The following is a 16767-nucleotide window of genomic DNA, read 5'->3' on the forward strand; positions in this document are numbered from 1 at the left end:
ATGTATTTTACAAAGTTAATTTTTTTCGCATTTAGCTGTTAGCTTTGCTAAAGAATATAATATATTATTTTAAGACACCGAATACTATTCAGTTCCCAAATGATTTCTTATCTAAGGAGGCCTATGCCCAAAGCTTCAGTCCGTTGTCAATGTTTGGCTTCGATTTGTCATAATCACACTGATATCGTGGAGAAAAGAAATCCGATTGAAACGTTATCAGAGCGACAAACACATTACCCGGCAAATCTTATCGTGGCGAGCTACCCAAACAACCAACAAAAGTGACTCAGTTGTGGAAAGTAAGTGGAGCAATGAAGACCTTGTTTCTGCTCCCGGTGATTGTTCTTTTGGGGACCTTTTGCACCTCGAAGGCGGCAAATATCGTGTGCCTAGTGAGCACGGCCAAGCACAACAATCCCGGATGGTCAAAGCCACTTTTCGACGCCCTGGTTGCCAATGGTCACACCTTAGTGGTGGTTAGTACAGCTCCAAATCCGGAGCCAAAGAAGCAGGTGGACGGTCTATTGTACTACCACCTGCCCAACGATTATGATGTGATGAAGAAGCACTTCCTGCGCGAGGATACCAAAGAGTACCAGCAGATGATGACCCTTAAACAGCTGCTGGTGTGGTACGAGGTCCTCTTGGGCAGCTGCCGTTCCGTCCTCAACTCGGATACCATGAACAGTAAGATGCCGGAGTTGACCGCCCAACTGGCCGTGGATTTTGATCTGATAATCACGGACGTCACCCACGGCATGGAATGCCTTATGGATGCGGTTCCCATTTGGCGTTCAAAGCCGGTTCTTGGCTTGAGTGCGGGAAAACTCACCCCAGACTTGATCTCTCTGCTCAAGGCGGAAAATACCATAAATGCGGCCAGGACACCGCACTACATAAGTCAGGTTCCGAAAAAGATGGGCTTCTGGAACCGACTTCACAACCACATCTTGTACTATGCAGAGCCACTGTGGGTTTTACATTCACTTTGAATATTTGAGGGATCATTAATATTTTTGTAACCCCCAGGATCCATTTCGTTATCATTCGACCTGTGCTTAATAACCTAGTGTCTACGGAAAATGCCTTTCCCACTATACAACTAGTGCTGCTAAACACACATCCAACCTTGGACTATGTTCAAAATCTTCCACCCGGAGTCATCGAAGTGGGTGGCCTTCACATCAAGACTGAGGTCAAACCTCTGCCCACTTATATAGAAAAGTTCACAGAGAAATTCATCGATGGCATCGTGTACATCAATATGCCCTATATTGAATATGTGAGTAGCCAGGGAATCCAAGCTGTGGTTAAAATGACACTCGACAATCCCAACTATGGGTTTATATGGAATGTTGAGGAGGTGGAGGAAATGCCGCCTGAGAGACCCAATTTATTAACCCTTCATGTGGACCAGTCACTACAGCAGGATATTTTGGGTAATATCAGTGGTTTTTACAAGACTAAAAATAATATTTATTATTTATATCATTTTTAGCTCTACCTGACGTCAAGGGTTTTCTGAATCATGGTGATAGTTTCAGTCTTCAGGAGGCAGTGCACAATGGAGTGCCTGTTGTTATGCTCCCCTTAAAACTGGAGGAATTTAATGTGAGTTTTAAATTTTTAAATTGTTTTATTAAGTAAATACAATATGTTACCTTAACTTTTCAGAATGCCCAGCGTGCCATGGAACGCTACTTAGGTGTGGTGGTTCAGGCCAAGGAATTCCATAAGGGATCCCTGACTGTTGCTCTAAAGCGAATTCTTGATGACGAACATTTCACAAGCGCTCTTTACCACACTCAGTTGAAATTCCGAGCCCGTCCACAATCAGCCCTAGAATTGGCAGTTTGGCATGCTGAACAACTTATCGCAGAGCCACGTTTCTTCAAGTACTTCTCACAAAATGAGGCCTTAGCCCAAAATTTCTTCGTGTCGCATTCCCTAGATGTGCTGACGGTGCCCTTTATTATCCTTATGGCGGTGGTTATAAATGTGATCCGCCTAATTGTAGTCCTTGTCACAGGACGTTCCAAATCTAGGCGGAATTCTAATGAGGAGATGGAGTCGGACCTTGAGCTACCTAAAAAACGCAAGAGGGTAAAAAGGACCTCCAAGAAATCCGCAATGAATACAACAATTCAAGAGACCACAAATGTACTGAAAGCTTTTAATGAGAAGATCCTCAAAGAGGAGGCGTATTTACTTAACGAGGAAGAAAAGCCTCTAGAAGAGAAGAAAGATATGTAACATTTGCATCTGGTTTTCTCTATATTCATGTACTAAAATATACCAAAGAAAGACTGGCAATAAATATATTTAACGATCTCCCGATTTTTTGACACATTTATTTAACAAACCCATATTTGGGTATTTAACCTAAATAAACCATATTATAATAAGTACCTTATTTGTATAGATGACCATTAAGATGCTAATCGAAAATGGAGTTAAGAAATCGTGTAAAGCAAATCTTAGTTATTTATGTTTAGCGGCTTGCCATTTATGTACATTATACCATCTGTTAAAACGTAATTTTCACTTCCACATATTTAAAAAAATAATACAGATGTTTCAAATAAAAAACAAATAATAATGTAAGTATACCAAAAATTTACCACATTTTTTTTTATATTTAAAATCAATGAGGGACGCTCTTTAAATTTCTTTAAAATGTTTAACAGGAAATGTTTAACAGTTAATAACGTTTACATCCCAAAAGTAGGCTACTCTGTATGATATCCTCACCTTGGACTTTTCCAATATTGACTCTCTTAAAAGTACTTCTTGAGAGAACACCATCTCAGGTAAATCGATCGTAGGTAGATTCACCACAGGTAGGCACAACCTCCAGCCCGGAGTGCGTTTTATGCCTTTTGCCAGAATGCTAAGCCAGCAATAAAACTGTCAAACCCACGTAACCCTCAGTGCATTTCGAGAATTTGCCGCGAAGAGAACAGAGAACCGAGGAAAAATGCTGACCAAACTATTGAAGATTAGCTGCACTTCGAGGCAGTGCACCTTTGCCAAACCCTATCAAGCGATTCCTGGACCGCGAGGACCCTTCGGGATGGGGAATCTCTACAACTATCTGCCCGGAATCGGATCCTATTCCTGGCTGAAGTTGCACCAAGCCGGTCAGGATAAGTATCAGAAATACGGCGCAATCGTCAGGGAAACTATTGTTCCCGGGCAGGATATCGTATGGCTATATGATCCCAAGGACATCGCCACTCTACTCAACGAGCGGGATTGTCCGCAAAGAAGGAGTCACCTAGCATTGGCCCAATATCGCAGGAATCGACCGGAAGTTTACAAGACCACCGGTTTGCTGCCCACCAATGGTCCGGAGTGGTGGCGTCTACGTGCCCAGCTGCAAAAAGAACTGAGTGCCCCTAAAAGTGTGAGGAACTTCGTCTGCCAAGTGGATGGCGTGACCAGGGAGTTCCTCAGATTTCTACAAGAGACGCGAGAGGGAGATGCCATTGATATGCTGCCCAAACTCACCAGATTGAATTTAGAATGTGAGTACAGATCAGCTCAGAAACAACTTAAGTATTCCATCAAGTATTTGAATTTCAAATCTTGAATGTAGCAATTTCCCGTTCATTCGAATTTCTTGAGCCAGACTTTTTTCGAAAATATCGATTCTAGGTCTATGATAATATAAGATTATTTTAATAAATCTAGGTACAAACATGTTTAAGTAATTCGATGATGAAATATTTATTGGTGGACTTTCTTTAGGATTCCAGTATTTGTAATTGTAAAATTTACACTCCCGTTGATTGGAATTTATTGAAACTAGTTTCTTTTATAAAAACCTTACATTGGCTTATGATGGAGTCAGTTTCTTTTTATATGTCGAAGTGATAACCCATTACTCGCAGTGGTAAGCTATAAAAGCTATATACTTGTTGCTTAATTCAGAACTCGATGGTAATCAATATGGTTTAATGTCCTTATAAGCAGCATTGTGTAAAGTTCTAATATATATGCTTACTTTCTTTCCTAGTAACCTGCCTGCTTACCTTTGGAGCACGTCTGGAGTCCTTTTCTCCCGAGGAACAAGATCCTAAATCCCGCTCCACCCTCCTGATGGATGCAGCGGAGACCACCAATAGCTGTATCCTGCCCACGGATCAGGGTCTCCAGCTGTGGCGGTTCCTGGCGACACCTACCTTTCGAAAACTAAGCCAGGCCCAATCCTACATGGAGGGTGTGGCCCTAGAACTACTAGAAGAGAACATAAAGAACGGTTCAGTGGGATCCTCACTGATCTCAGCTTATCTGAAAAATCCTGAACTTGATCGCAGTGACGTGGTGGGCACGGCTGCAGATTTGCTTTTAGCTGGCATAGATACCACATCGTATGCCTCGGCTTTCCTGCTCTATCATGTAGCCCGAAATCCTGAGGTCCAGCAACGACTCTATGAGGAAGCTAAGAGAGTGCTTCCAAATCCCAAGGATCAGCTATCTATGGATGCCCTGAGGACCGATATCACTTATACGAGGGCTGTCCTCAAGGAATCTCTGCGCCTAAACCCCATTGCAGTGGGAGTGGGCAGAATTCTTAACCAGGATGCGGTCTTCAGTGGTTACTTTGTTCCAAAAGGGGTAGGTTGGAGGTGATAAACAATTAATATAGCAGTAGTAATAAACATACTTTGTCCCCAGACCACCGTGGTGACCCAGAACATGGTGGCCTGTCGCCTGGAACAGCACTTTCAGGATCCCCTGCGCTTCCAGCCAGATCGTTGGCTCCAGCATCGTAGTGCCCTTAATCCCTACCTGGTACTGCCCTTCGGTCATGGAATGCGGGCCTGCATCGCCCGTCGCATGGCCGAGCAGAATATGCACATTTTGCTTCTCAGGGTGAGCTAACGGAAACGGATCAGCACTTTGCGATCCCCACTATTATGCCAAATTGATTATTTCATTGTTTTGATTTGATTTGCATTTTCAGCTTCTGCGTGAATACGAATTAATTTGGAGTGGATCCGATGAAGAGTTGGACGTCAAGACCCTGTTGATAAATAAACCTGATGCTCCCGTTCTGATCGAGTTGCGATTGCGTAGCGAATAAGTTGTAAATATAAGTCCCCAGAGGAACAAGACTGAGAGATAACAGACTTTGATCACTTTTAAATAATTCGTTTATTAATTATATTAAATTAGTTTATAATTATATTTAGTGTAAATTATATATAACTAGACTTGCATTTAATGTGATTGAAAGGCTGCGGGTGTTTTGGTCTAAGTACTAAGGAGAACGACAAAAAGGCGTTCATCGAAAATTCATCCAAAGGGGTATACTAGATAGAGTTGCCAAATACTCGAACGAATGGGTACAGGGTTGTCATTTCTTCCGAAGAAGGATATATAATTTGTTAACCAGATATTTTCTTTCGAGTATTTTGTGCTCCTTTTGTTTTTGTATACTTGTTTCCAGCGTAATGACAACCCAAGTCTGGGGCTTTAATGTGTAATTGTGTATGACTAAATATTCCAGTACAATGCTTAGTTAAAGATATACTCGTAATGCAGTTCGTTACTATATATGGCTCTATAAAAATGGTCCGACCAATCCCCTTCATTCCGTATTCCCTTCTTGCCTTAAGCTCAACTCGAGTGAAAACCGTACATATACAAACTATATAGACTACTACCTGTTTCGCTCTTGTCCAAGTTCAAGTCAAAAATATATGTGTGTGTGTGAGGCTATATACTGCTATATACTGATACTCGTACGATTCTAGTCTGATCTAACCTATAAGGACTTTGGTTGTTTGCCGCACTACACGCTAGGATGATTGGTGAAAAAATACATTCAGATATACACATACTATCTTTGAACTCCTCTTCTACTATGTTCGAAAAATAAATGTTTTTGGGATGTGTTTTGAGTTTTCATTTTCACACAATTCTTTCGATTTCAAATCTTTGAACCCTGTGTTAAAAATGGTTCGTATTTCCCGTGTAATGCATCAATGTGCAATGTTTCTTGACTAAATATTAGAATTTCTTGAATTCTTAATAATACAATATTCCATTGATTTGCAATCGAAAGAATTCAGTGTAGAAACCTCAAACAATCCCCTTATCGTTTCTGTTTCTTGAGAAGACTTTTCCAGGAAGCGATTCAAGTCTTCTGCTCTATGGCTATCGTTGAATATGTGTTCGATGAAGGATGAGATATGGGTTCGGAATAATATTAATGTCCTGCTGCCCGTGATCAGTTTATAGTTCCAGCAGCAGAACCTCCTCATGCTAGAGAATGTTGAGCAGCGAGGAGTCCATCATCCGATCGTCGTACAGACTGAGGGTCTTGCTGGCCCGGGCTTTCCGCACGGATGGTGGGACATCCCCCGGGGTCTTGACCCTCTCACTGGGATCCCTCAGCCGCTCGCTGCTCCCCCGACCGCTGAACACCTCGCGAAATACCTCCAGGCTGTGCTGGCGACGCATCTGCTGCTCCGTCGGAGGACCCGGAGGACCCGTGGTCACCATCAGGGAGTTGGTGCGCAGGTGACCGGGTCTTCGTTTCGGAGCGGGACGGGTGAGGGTCTGCAGTTCGCTACCATGACTCTGGATGCAATTGTTATTGGTGCTCCCATTGATGTGTTTGATCAGGCTGCTCGAAAGCGAGCGGGGTACTATATGCGCCGGAGTTCCTGTCCTCTGCTCGGCACTTCTCAGTTGAACCGGCGGCGGTTTATCGAGGCGGGGGCTCAAGTCCAGGTTGTTTGGTCGACGCAAAGCCGTCACCAGATTTGATTTCTCCTCGCCGAACTGCAACTGGCGGCACAGCTCCTCAGCGTGCTCCTTGCGGAAGAGCTTCTTGTGAATCAGGGCTCTGACCCCATGCCATCCCCTGAGCTTCTGATCCGTGTTCTGCTGCTTGGGAAATCCCTGACCCAAGCTGGAAGTGGTATTCCCAACCGCGCTGACAATCGTGTTCTTCTGCTGCTGCTGGTGATGATGGCTGGCTATCAGTTCCTCCACACTCACATCGTGCTCCAAGCAGGACAGGGAGTTCTCCTGCGGCTGCGTCTGGAAACTGTGCTTCTTGCTTCGCTCCACGAGAACCGGAGGAGTACGCATTTGCAGTGGTGCCAGATTGCGTTCCTGGCAGGGATTCCTGCCCTGATACGGTTGCAACTGTTGATGCGGGTAGCTCAGGTGATTCTTCTCCCGCTCCAGGGCAGCCAAAGGTAACTGCTGATTGGGAGGTGGTTGGATGAGTCCAGAGGTATCGGCGCTCATCTGGTGATGCACTGCAGCGGCTGTAGTCGTTGTGGTTATGACATTTAGACCCTGGAAAATCATAGATACCATTAGAATGAATTCTGAAACATTTGGGTGGCTTATTTCCTTACCTGTTCCGTATTTACGGTGGCCACCAGATTGTTGGTGTTGAGCAGGGGACTAGAGGATTGGGCCTGTGCTCGTGGTCTTAGAGTCGACATCTCTTGCATGCGCTCTTCGGCACACAGGGAGGTCAACCTGGCATCCGCATCATGGTCCCAACAGTCCTCGCAGGTATCACGCACCACTTTGGCGGCTGCTCCCCCTCCCCAACCGGTGGGAAACAAGGGACGCGCCTTGTGCCGCACCACCAAAGCCTGCATCTGATCGAAACTGGGATGGGAGCCCACCTCCTGCTCATAGGGCGCCTTGTAAGGCGGCGTCGGCTGTCCTGGAGCATAGAAGTCCGAACAGCGGGTGGCCACTTCCCAGAGCACCAGACCGAGGGCATAAACATCCATTTGCTTCAGCGAGGTCTCGCAATCCCGCAGATTTACAGCACCCTCCAGCAGTTCCGGTGCCATGTAGCGAAGGGTGCCCACTTCGTTGATACTCTTCGTCTCCGCCATGGCCACCTCGCCCTTGTACTCGTACTTGGAGCCAAAAACCTTCAGGGCAAAGCCAAAGTCTGCAATACAACAGCTGAGATCCGCCTGGACCAACACGTTCCTGGTGTTGATGTCCCGATGGGCCACACAGGGCTTATGCTGATCCCCCAGCCGGAGTTCCGTGTGCAGATGGGAGATTCCCCGGGTGATGGATCGCAGCATTCCACAGCACTCGCTGAAGCTCAGTGTGTTGGCTATCAACCAATCTTGGAGGCACCCCAGTGGAGCCAGGGAAAGAACCAGCTGGTACTCCATCCGGCCATCCATCGTGCAGCGTTCATCGTAGCCTGCGGGCGGTAAAGAAAAAGTAGGTTTTAAAAAAATATATATATGGATTTTATGAAGCTTTAGCGCAAAAGTAATACATAAATAAGATTTTAGAGCAAAATAATATAATTGAAAATATTATAAAAGTATTACAAAACAAATATTTATGCTATTAGAAAACAATCTTTGAATACCTTTGAATAACACTAATCAAAATAAATTATCAAGATACTTAATTCAATACCTAAAAGTATACTTTTCTAATCGTTAATCCGTTATTAAATTTGTAAATTCTTAAAGTGGTTCTTAAGTCCCTATATTACATTGGTTATCATCATAAGTGCATTACCAAAATAGCTCAAAAGCGCAGGACACTCCATTAAAGGCAGGGCATAGATGTTCCTCTCGTTCACATAGTACTGGTGATGCTCCTCGGGATATATCTTAACTGCCACCTCTTGATCGTGAAGAAGTCCCTTCATCACAGTTCCATACTTGCCGCTGCCCAGCATACCGATCAAATTCATGTTGTCCACATTCCGGAGATTGGAGCTGTAACCAGGACCCGATGGGGCCAGCGGAGATTCCTCCGGCTCCGGTTTCTCCTTGGCCGTACGACAATACTGAACGGCCAGGAAGATGCCAATCGTAAGGGCTGTGAGTCCACCGGCAAGTCCCAGCATTGTACTAGCCAAAAAGGATTGCTGCTGCTTTTCAGTGGCCCGATTTGTGATCGAGGTTCTGCCCTCATTGGAGCCCAGTTCCAGGGGTGCAGGTTCCACTACGGCATACTGGGCATTGCAGACATCTCCCGAGCAGCAGCAGTAGTACAAGGAACTGGTCTTCGAAGTGGGCGCCGAACTAGTGCACTCCGACTGGCTGCATATGGAAGTGCGATCCGTGTTGTCCTTCCAGCAACCTGGATAGAGATACAGAGCCACAGAATGAGTATTTATAATTATTATTCCCTTTTCCCAGACTCACCCTGCTTGACAATCCTGGTTCCATTGGGCGTCTGGTTCCAGAGCGTAAAGCAGAAGGTATAGCCATCGGAACAGGTGCGTCTGTGTGGCTCGCTGGGCACCGGAGTGGACTCCACCTGCTGCTCCTGCATCTCGCCACTGGAGTCCTGATCGCCTTCATCTTCGTGGAAGGAGTTGTCGTTCTCCTGGAAACTCATACAGCTGTACTGGCGACTGGGAACAGGTGCTGATCAAATCAGAAAAAATTCCATTCATAAATAATTCATAGATAACCAGACTTATGAGTACTCACATGCTCTGCCCAGTGAGATCAGGGCCAGCAGAAGAAGCCAAGGCCAGCTGTAGATAACCCACTTCATGATGTCAGAAATCCTTTGATAGGCCCTTAGTATGATATTCCCGGGATGACTTTGATAGCCCAACCAATGCTAACCAATGTTACGGCATTTTGAACAACCTGAAAGTGCTGAAGAACGCACACGTTTATTAATAATGAGTTCGGAAATATTAAGAAATAGCATCTACGCAGGAATTATCAATAGTCTGGCACACTCTCGCACCCTTTCCCACCTCTTTCCCCCTTCCATGAGTATTACTCTCCCATTCGCTTTGCGTATCAATAGGCGATGACAATTCGCAAGCTCAGCGACTTTATCAAGCCAACTGCCGGCGATAATGGCCAGACCCAAATACTCGCACAGTTCCACCAACCCCAAAAGCCGAACACTACCGATCGCCAAGCGTCTGTCGCTCGAAGTCTGTCTAGATCGGGGAAGAGTGGGGGCGGGGGCCTATGGGGAACTACGAACACCCACCCACTCCAAGTCTCGGGGGAACTATTGCACTTTGGAACCCATTTGGAACCAGGCGCCGCCAGAATACGAAAATCATTTCAGTTGGGGATCGAGTGCAATAAAGAAGATCTCGACTGGGGAATACTCATATCAAGCTGAAATATAAGTACTTCATTATAATAGTTAAGTATATGAATATATGTGTAGAGTACTTGTTATTTAATGAGACCAACACATACATTTTAAAATAGTGTGTACAGCCAGAAAATTCTTAATGTGTTATCCAGGCCTCGTTTCTCCTTCAATGCGGATTACAAATTATTGTAATTATTAATAAGTTGGTTGAACTCATTACTGTCTACTGCTTTCCAATTATAGGGTACATATAAGAGTATGACTTATACACAAACACACCTACCTACTTATATTAAAATGTGTTTATACGTAGCTGGTAACGAATTTGCATTGGCGACATTTGGGTTAATTGTGGGTGACGGGGCATGAAATTTAAAGCAAGATAAGCATTTTATCAGAAAGGGGAGAATATACTTATCACGCGATTATGAAATCTCCGCCCGCAACCTACTGTAATTATTAATGGCGTTTCCAATTTAAGAAATTCTTATTTATTAATCAAGAATGGAAGCAAAAGCGCCTATTATCTTTACTAATCTCACACTAATTTCTAATAATCGATTTGTTTGCCTCGGGGAAACCCTCTATAAGGCAATTTAAACTCAAAAAGATGATTTAAATGGTATAACAAGTTAAAATAATATAAACAAGAATATAAAACAAGTATTTTATCTTTAAAGTATTAAGTTGGTTGACATGAAGTTAATGGTCCAATTGCGTCCAAGGGGCTGTTAAAATCTCATTTTAAAGAAGGCTTGTAGTTACTTGTCAAATCGATGTTATAGGGTTGTCCAAGTAAAATTTCCATTCAGTCATGAGCGGTCAACTCGTGTGCGTTTACATTATTTTTTGGCTTTGTGTGAATTTCGTCGGATTTATTCTTGTGCTGAATTATTTTTCTACTATTGAGAAAGTAGACTAAGGTAAAATAGATTATTTTGATTGGAGTTGTTCTTCAAATGCTGGTTTATAATTTTCAGAGTTCAATATGGATTTGCATTACGCAATATTATGTTGTTTATTTATGATCTGGCTGCATACGATATGCCTTTACAAAATATTTCTGAGAAGTTATGTTTGTCTTAGCAAGAAGCCGGCCGACAAAGGCAATTGTTATGAGGGTTTGTTTCCTGTTCCCGACGAAATGGAAAACTGCACAGAAGGAGTTTGGGATTTCCTAAGAGAGCCGGAAAAGGATTTTAATGATTCAGAAGATCAGAAGGTGGAAATGCTGGGCGAGGTGGACTCTTCCGACGAAATTTCAGATTCTTCAGAAAGGTCAGAAATGGAGTATGAGGTTTCAAAGGAACATAAGATGGCGGAAAAGGATTTTAATGTTTCAATAGATCGAAAGGCAGCAAGGCTAGACGAGGTGGATTCTTCCGACGAGATCTCAGATTCTTTAGAAGAGCTGGAAGAGGACTATGAGGTTCCAAAGGAATATAATTTGGTTGTCAAAAAGATGGAAACTCTCGTTCAAATTAAAAATATTCAATTGGATACTATGGAAGAGAAGAATATCCCGAAGTCCTTTGAAGACCGCTTCAATGCCAGTCGCCAGAAGATTCTTTGCAGGAGTCGTCGACAGAAGCGATCCCTATTCAATTTTTTTTCATCGACATTTTTATATTGAATTTAAACTGCAAATACAGTTTTGAAGGGACGCTAAATTTGCCCTCAACTTTTGTTGCTGATTTCTTCTCCTTTCTCCACCTTCAGCACATGCGCAGAAGAGAGTCCGAGAAGAAAGAGAGCGGAGTCCGACGCGCCAAAACAGGTTCTACTGGCGCTGTCTCAAGTGCCCCATGGAGTGGGGTGGACCGCGGGCGCGGAGGGTGGACCCGCCGGCTGCTATCGCACGATAGCCGACGGCGCCAGTTAATTGCAAATACTGCTTGATTCCCTACTTTTGGTGGGGTATTGCCAAAAGATCAGACAGAAAAAAAGCATTCTAAGATTATTAACTAAGTTGATAGATATACTTATTTTGGAAGGCCTACTGGTATTTTTTTTTTATTAGAAATTTAGACATGTACCTATTAAGTCTTACAGGAATTTCATGTATATTCGAGTGCTGGTGACTTAGACCATCGACTTGGATATTTTTATTTATTTAAATGCATTTTATAAATTTTTGTGTTATTAAATTCTAAGATTTTGTAAAAATATTCTTAGACCCGAAAGAAATATTTCAGTCCCTGATAACTACACATAAAATTAAATTCCAATCTTTCTGATCAGGGTTAAACAATCCACTACAATCACTTATCTACTAATTAATAAGTGATAAATAATCAATTTTGAATAGGGCATTTAAATGTCGTTGAAGTTATTTTTCCCCATTCAAAATGTTGGTGTTTTTGGTCCCCTCACTTTGGTTCTTTTTCTTTGGGGCCTGATTAACTTTTTGCGTGCTGCGTGTGCATTTGTCCATGTCCCCATCCCAAACCCCATCCCCACAAAAAATGCCACTGCAGCCAAAGTGATTTGGGATTCATCTTCGTTCTACAGCTGCATTTGGCAAAACTGCGACATTCGAAAAAAAACGATGCAGAAAATCAATGCAAAAACACAAAAGTGCAAGCAGACGAAGAACAGCAAGAACAACACTGGTGAAGGGAATGTGAATGGGAATGGGAACGGGAATGGGAAGGGGAATGGGTTCGGAGGTCTCTTGTTGACTTTTTTGCACACATGAAAAAATTGCAGTACTTTCTTAATTGGTTCAAAAGGAAGAGTTCTAAAATTTAAAGTTTGGCATTTTAGGGACACATATTTTTTAATTATCAAAAAATAACTAAAGATTAACAAAGTACGTAGAGATATTTTTAAAACTTTTTTTCCCATTTTCGGTGAATTTAATAAAAGACTAATATAAAGTTTGAATTAACATCAATTAAATAGTAACAAAACTGGTAAGCTATATTAAAATTCTGAAAGTTTTGCTTTAAATCAACTTTAAGAGACTTTTAAGAGTGTTTGTAAAAACTATTGTAATATTTTTCCCAGTGCAAGTTCACTGTGTGCAGACAGTTTTCTGCCAGGGTGGGTGGCCCAAGCCCACCGTCTGCCCTTCTGCTGGTCTGCGTATATTTGTGTGTGTGTACTTGCGCAGAGTGGAGTAAAAAATTGATTTTTCCAAGACATTTTCCAGCGTTGTTTGCGGAAAACATTTGCACTATTATGCACTATTTTGGACGCCATTCGATAGCAACACTTACACTTAATTCAGGGCGTTTGTTGCACTGCACTTGCACTTTAAGTTGTATGACTTTTTTGTTTTTTTGTGATAAGCCAAATAAAGTTGCACACTCGCCGGAAAATTTATGATTCGGGGCACCGGCGCCAGTCGCGTCTGCTATTTTTTATTTTTCCTCTTTTTTGTGGCTTTTTTATGGCACTTTAAACAAGTTTGCACGATAGGCGGGCCGTTTTTGCCGTTTTGCCGTTTGATTTTTCGCAGCGCGCCACCTTCGCCCGCCGACTTTCGAGGAATGAATGCGGTTTGCTGCGCCGCTCTCGTTCTCGCTCTCTTCGCTGCTCCACCGCGACGTCTACTGCGCTGCTGGCGCTCGTTTTGGGGCAGCCGAAGAAGAAGCGGCATGCGTGTATTTACGAAGCTGTGTGGAATGGCGGAGGCAGCGATTGGAGCGAGAGTGGAGCAGCTGAGAGAGCAAGAGAGCAAGCCAGAAGGAGAGGCGAAAGGGAGAGAGAGCACTTGTTGAGCTAATCAGCGTGCACCGAAAAAAAATTATATTACGTATACGCCACAATGCTCGTTAATCCTAAAAAGTATGCTTCAAAATAGGAAATAAAAGCTGCCATTGAAAATTTAGTTTACCAGCACTATCATTTTTTAGAAAATCTAAAAAGACTATTAATTGATTTGTTCAAACTAAATAATTTTTTCTAAAGTAAGCTATTCTTCTTTCATAAAAAACGATGTTATTTTTTCCTAGCCCATAAAATATTTATATGTTTCCTTTTTAGATTCATGTAACCTTCTTAAAAATATATCCCATTGATTTTATTCATATGTTTTTATTCAAGAAGATTCATTACAATCCAAAGATAACCCTACTGCGGCACCGGGTGAGCAGGCAGCACCTGACCCACACACTCCCCAAATCCAATGCGAAGACCGTTTTTCTCGCAGTGTCCCCGGATGATGACCTCGTCAAAGTCCGCCAGGAACTTCCTGGTCTTGCCACCCGGCAGCTCCACCGTTTTGGTGCCCTTCCAGCAGAGCTCCAAAAGTGATCCGTACGAATCCGGGGTCTCACCGGAGATCGTTCCGGAAGCCATCAGGTCACCCGGACGCAGGTTGCAACCGGTGACAGTATGATGGGCAATTTGCTGCAGTGGTGTCCAGTACAGGTGCTTGAAGTTGGACTTTGAGATGAGCGATTCGTTCTGGTCGGAAGCTGAAAACGAGAAATTGTGAAATTAAAAGATCTCGAAGAGATCTCAAAAACATCTCAACATACGTTTCAAGGAGACCTCTAGATTGATATCGAAATTGAAGGGGATGCTCTGGCGCAAATAGGGCAACACTTCTGGTTCCTGGGGGAAGTTGTCCAGCAGGAAGGGTTTCAGAGCAGCTGTGGGCACTACCCATGGCGATATGGTGGTTCCCAGATTCTTAGCAGTGAAAGGACCCAATGGCACATACTCCCACTTCTGGATATCCCTGGCACTCCAGTCGTTCATCAGCGTAAAACCAAACACATTCTTCCAGGCCTCGTCCACGCGGATGGGTTCTCCAAGCTGATTGCCCTTACCACCGATGAAGAAGGCCATCTCCAGTTCGAAATCCAAAAGTTTACAAGCTCCAAAAACTGGCTTCTCAGCTCCATCGGGAAAGGTTTGTCCCAAGGGACGGCGGATGGGGGTGCCGGAAACCACCACGGAACTTGCACGACCATGATAACCCACCGGCAGATGGCGCCAGTTGGGCATTAGGGCATTATCCGGTCCACGGAACATAATGCCCACATTGGTGGCATGATGGATGGAAGAGTAGAAGTCCGTATAGTCGCCAATCTGGGCAGGCAAATGCAGTTTGATTTCAGACTGGGAAACGATGGAACTGAAATATAAGCAAATAGAAACAGAAAGCTGTCAAAATTATAATAAAGAAATCATAAAATTATACTCACACCGCCTTTAAGTCCACATTCTGATCCAGTTCGGACCCCTTGGACAAAAGCTTCTGAGTCTTGGTCCTCACCACATCCCAAGCTTCAAAGTCCAATCCCATAAGCTCATTCAAAGTTTCCGCCTGAAGGCTTTTCTGAACTTGCAAAGGATACAACTGCGAGACAGCTTTCAGATCCAGGACATGCTCTCCAATGGCCACACAAATACGATGAACCTTCTATAAATGTTTAGAAGAAAAATACCATTTACGATATACACATACGATATGATATAAAGTCTTATCATAGCTGGTTGCTGGGTAGTTAAAGATTGGATTAGCATATTGTTTTCGTAAACAAACTAGTTTGTGTTGGATGATGTATGCAAATGCTATGCCCCAAAGCGGTTTCTGTTCTAAAGTTGATTTCTAGAACATGTGGAACAAACTCAAGTCACATGGAAAATGGTGAAACTCTAAAAACTTACAAATATTTTAGAAAACTTAACACATTCCAGTTATATTGTAAGACAGCATAACTCTTGTTGAAAAATCTCATAAAATTTAATTTCACAATTCAGAAAGATATATAACTCACATTGTTTTCGGTTGAGAAGACAGCATAGGGCAAATTTTCCAGAGGAAAATCGCTGCCCGCTGGCACTGGTACAAAACTCTGGGCCATTTTAAAAGCACTCAAAGTGGAAAACTTGGGCAGGTGGGTGCGAATCAATAAACTGAAACAGAGAAGCGGAAAAAATGTGCTCGCAGCCAGAGTGAGCTAGATAATAACTGAGGGGTTTTCAATCTACGATCCGCTTTATATAGGCTCTCCAGACCCCAAGATCTCTCTCTTCTCTTAGCAAAACCAAGCCCCCAAAGCAGAAGAGCACTCTATACCATTAAAAAGAGAAACACTGATTGCGCTTTGGTTACTTTTATTTTTATTTACCCATATATTTATATATATAATATATTCTTTTGCATTTATATAGATGTTGGAATAATTCTTGTTCTGGTTTTGATTTGGATCTCTGCAAATACATATACATTAATTTATACATACATAAAATGAGCGCGATGCTGGATAAACTTAGATAACACGCTTTAAAATACTATAATTGTGTAATTTATTTGTATACCATTAATTTTATATTCTTGCTGAATTGACAAACGAGTTTTGTGCACAGGTAGAATGTAATATGTCTGATTGTGTTCTTCTGATTGAGGGACTTTCCACTCCAACCTTTTTGGATAAAAAACTGATTAAAACTTAACTGAAAACAGAATCTTCCAACATTCGTAATTGAGTTTAATTGACTCCGGGTAATATATATTTGTCAGCCGTTTGCTGGAAACTAAACTCCAACTAATTTGATTATACGTATTCATGTCTCTATATATAGCACAGTTCGATACATGGACTAAATGGGATCTGTCCTGGTGGAGAGATCCCCGTTCTTTGGTTTTGTCTATACAATTAACAAGCACAGGTCTCTTTCGATCTCGTTTTTATAAAGGTACGCATGGCC

At 42.8% G+C, this 16767-nt stretch overlaps 5 protein-coding genes across 6 annotated transcripts; 3 read left to right on the forward strand and 2 right to left on the reverse strand.

Moving 5' to 3' along the window:
- Positions 1-153: 153 nt before the first annotated feature.
- LOC119553166 (UDP-glucosyltransferase 2) lies at positions 154-2337 on the forward strand. Its single transcript, XM_037863401.1, has 4 exons — positions 154-970; positions 1030-1439; positions 1499-1611; positions 1675-2337. The coding sequence occupies exons 1-4, from the start codon at positions 312-314 to the stop codon at positions 2251-2253; spliced, it is 1761 nt and encodes a 586-aa protein (XP_037719329.1). The 5' UTR covers positions 154-311; the 3' UTR covers positions 2254-2337.
- Positions 2338-2963: 626 nt separating this feature from the next.
- On the forward strand, positions 2964-5218 carry LOC119553167 (cytochrome P450 302a1, mitochondrial). Its single transcript, XM_037863403.1, has 4 exons — positions 2964-3527; positions 4019-4620; positions 4681-4878; positions 4970-5218. Exons 1-4 carry the CDS (start codon positions 2978-2980, stop codon positions 5087-5089), a joined length of 1470 nt encoding a protein of 489 aa, XP_037719331.1. The 5' UTR covers positions 2964-2977; the 3' UTR covers positions 5090-5218.
- On the reverse strand, positions 5142-13579 carry LOC119553165 (bone morphogenetic protein receptor type-2). Of its 2 annotated transcripts, none has more exons than XM_037863399.1 (6): positions 13320-13579; positions 9462-9635; positions 9171-9395; positions 8536-9105; positions 7383-8206; positions 5142-7320 (listed from the first exon to the last, which is right to left on the reverse strand). In XM_037863399.1, exons 2-6 carry the CDS (start codon positions 9526-9528, stop codon positions 6274-6276), a joined length of 2733 nt encoding a protein of 910 aa, XP_037719327.1. In that variant the 5' UTR covers positions 9529-9635; positions 13320-13579; the 3' UTR covers positions 5142-6273. The 2 variants fall into 2 exon arrangements, with proteins under 2 accessions (XP_037719327.1, XP_037719328.1); XM_037863400.1 differs by having other exon boundaries at positions 6274-7320; positions 9462-9626.
- LOC119553168 lies at positions 10883-11783 on the forward strand. Its single transcript, XM_037863404.1, has 2 exons — positions 10883-11021; positions 11079-11783. Exon 2 carries the CDS (start codon positions 11087-11089, stop codon positions 11729-11731), a length of 645 nt encoding a protein of 214 aa, XP_037719332.1. The 5' UTR covers positions 10883-11021; positions 11079-11086; the 3' UTR covers positions 11732-11783.
- A 543-nt stretch (positions 13580-14122) lies between the features above and the next one.
- LOC119555115 (fumarylacetoacetase) lies at positions 14123-16017 on the reverse strand. The gene is made up of 4 exons (XM_037866339.1): positions 15834-16017; positions 15258-15475; positions 14586-15187; positions 14123-14522 (listed from the first exon to the last, which is right to left on the reverse strand). The coding sequence occupies exons 1-4, from the start codon at positions 15918-15920 to the stop codon at positions 14176-14178; spliced, it is 1254 nt and encodes a 417-aa protein (XP_037722267.1). The 5' UTR covers positions 15921-16017; the 3' UTR covers positions 14123-14175.
- Positions 16018-16767: the final 750 nt, after the last annotated feature.

The sequence above is a fragment of the Drosophila subpulchrella genome, chromosome 3L (genome assembly GCF_014743375.2).
Source record: "Drosophila subpulchrella strain 33 F10 #4 breed RU33 chromosome 3L, RU_Dsub_v1.1 Primary Assembly, whole genome shotgun sequence".
Taxonomy (NCBI): domain Eukaryota; kingdom Metazoa; phylum Arthropoda; class Insecta; order Diptera; family Drosophilidae; genus Drosophila; species Drosophila subpulchrella.

Coding starts and splice junctions, on each gene's coding strand:
- LOC119553168 (XM_037863404.1), top strand. CDS start 11,087: ATGGATTTGCATTACGCAATATTATGTTGTTTATTTATGATCTGGCTG.
- LOC119553166 (XM_037863401.1), top strand. CDS start 312: ATGAAGACCTTGTTTCTGCTCCCGGTGATTGTTCTTTTGGGGACCTTT. Junction 971..1,029: donor TTGTACTATGCAGAGCCACT/GTGGGTTTTACA, acceptor TGTAACCCCCAG/GATCCATTTCGTTATCATTC. Junction 1,612..1,674: donor TAAAACTGGAGGAATTTAAT/GTGAGTTTTAAA, acceptor TTAACTTTTCAG/AATGCCCAGCGTGCCATGGA.
- LOC119555115 (XM_037866339.1), bottom strand. CDS start 15,920: ATGGCCCAGAGTTTTGTACCAGTGCCAGCGGGCAGCGATTTTCCTCTG. Junction 15,188..15,257: donor AATGTGGACTTAAAGGCGGT/GTGAGTATAATT, acceptor CTTATATTTCAG/TTCCATCGTTTCCCAGTCTG. Junction 14,523..14,585: donor TCTAGAGGTCTCCTTGAAAC/GTATGTTGAGAT, acceptor TCTCGTTTTCAG/CTTCCGACCAGAACGAATCG.
- LOC119553167 (XM_037863403.1), top strand. CDS start 2,978: ATGCTGACCAAACTATTGAAGATTAGCTGCACTTCGAGGCAGTGCACC. Junction 3,528..4,018: donor CACCAGATTGAATTTAGAAT/GTGAGTACAGAT, acceptor TTTCTTTCCTAG/TAACCTGCCTGCTTACCTTT. Junction 4,621..4,680: donor GTTACTTTGTTCCAAAAGGG/GTAGGTTGGAGG, acceptor CTTTGTCCCCAG/ACCACCGTGGTGACCCAGAA.
- LOC119553165 (XM_037863399.1), bottom strand. CDS start 9,528: ATGAAGTGGGTTATCTACAGCTGGCCTTGGCTTCTTCTGCTGGCCCTG. Junction 9,396..9,461: donor GATCTCACTGGGCAGAGCAT/GTGAGTACTCAT, acceptor TGATTTGATCAG/CACCTGTTCCCAGTCGCCAG. Junction 8,207..8,535: donor TGCGCTTTTGAGCTATTTTG/GTAATGCACTTA, acceptor TACCGCCCGCAG/GCTACGATGAACGCTGCACG.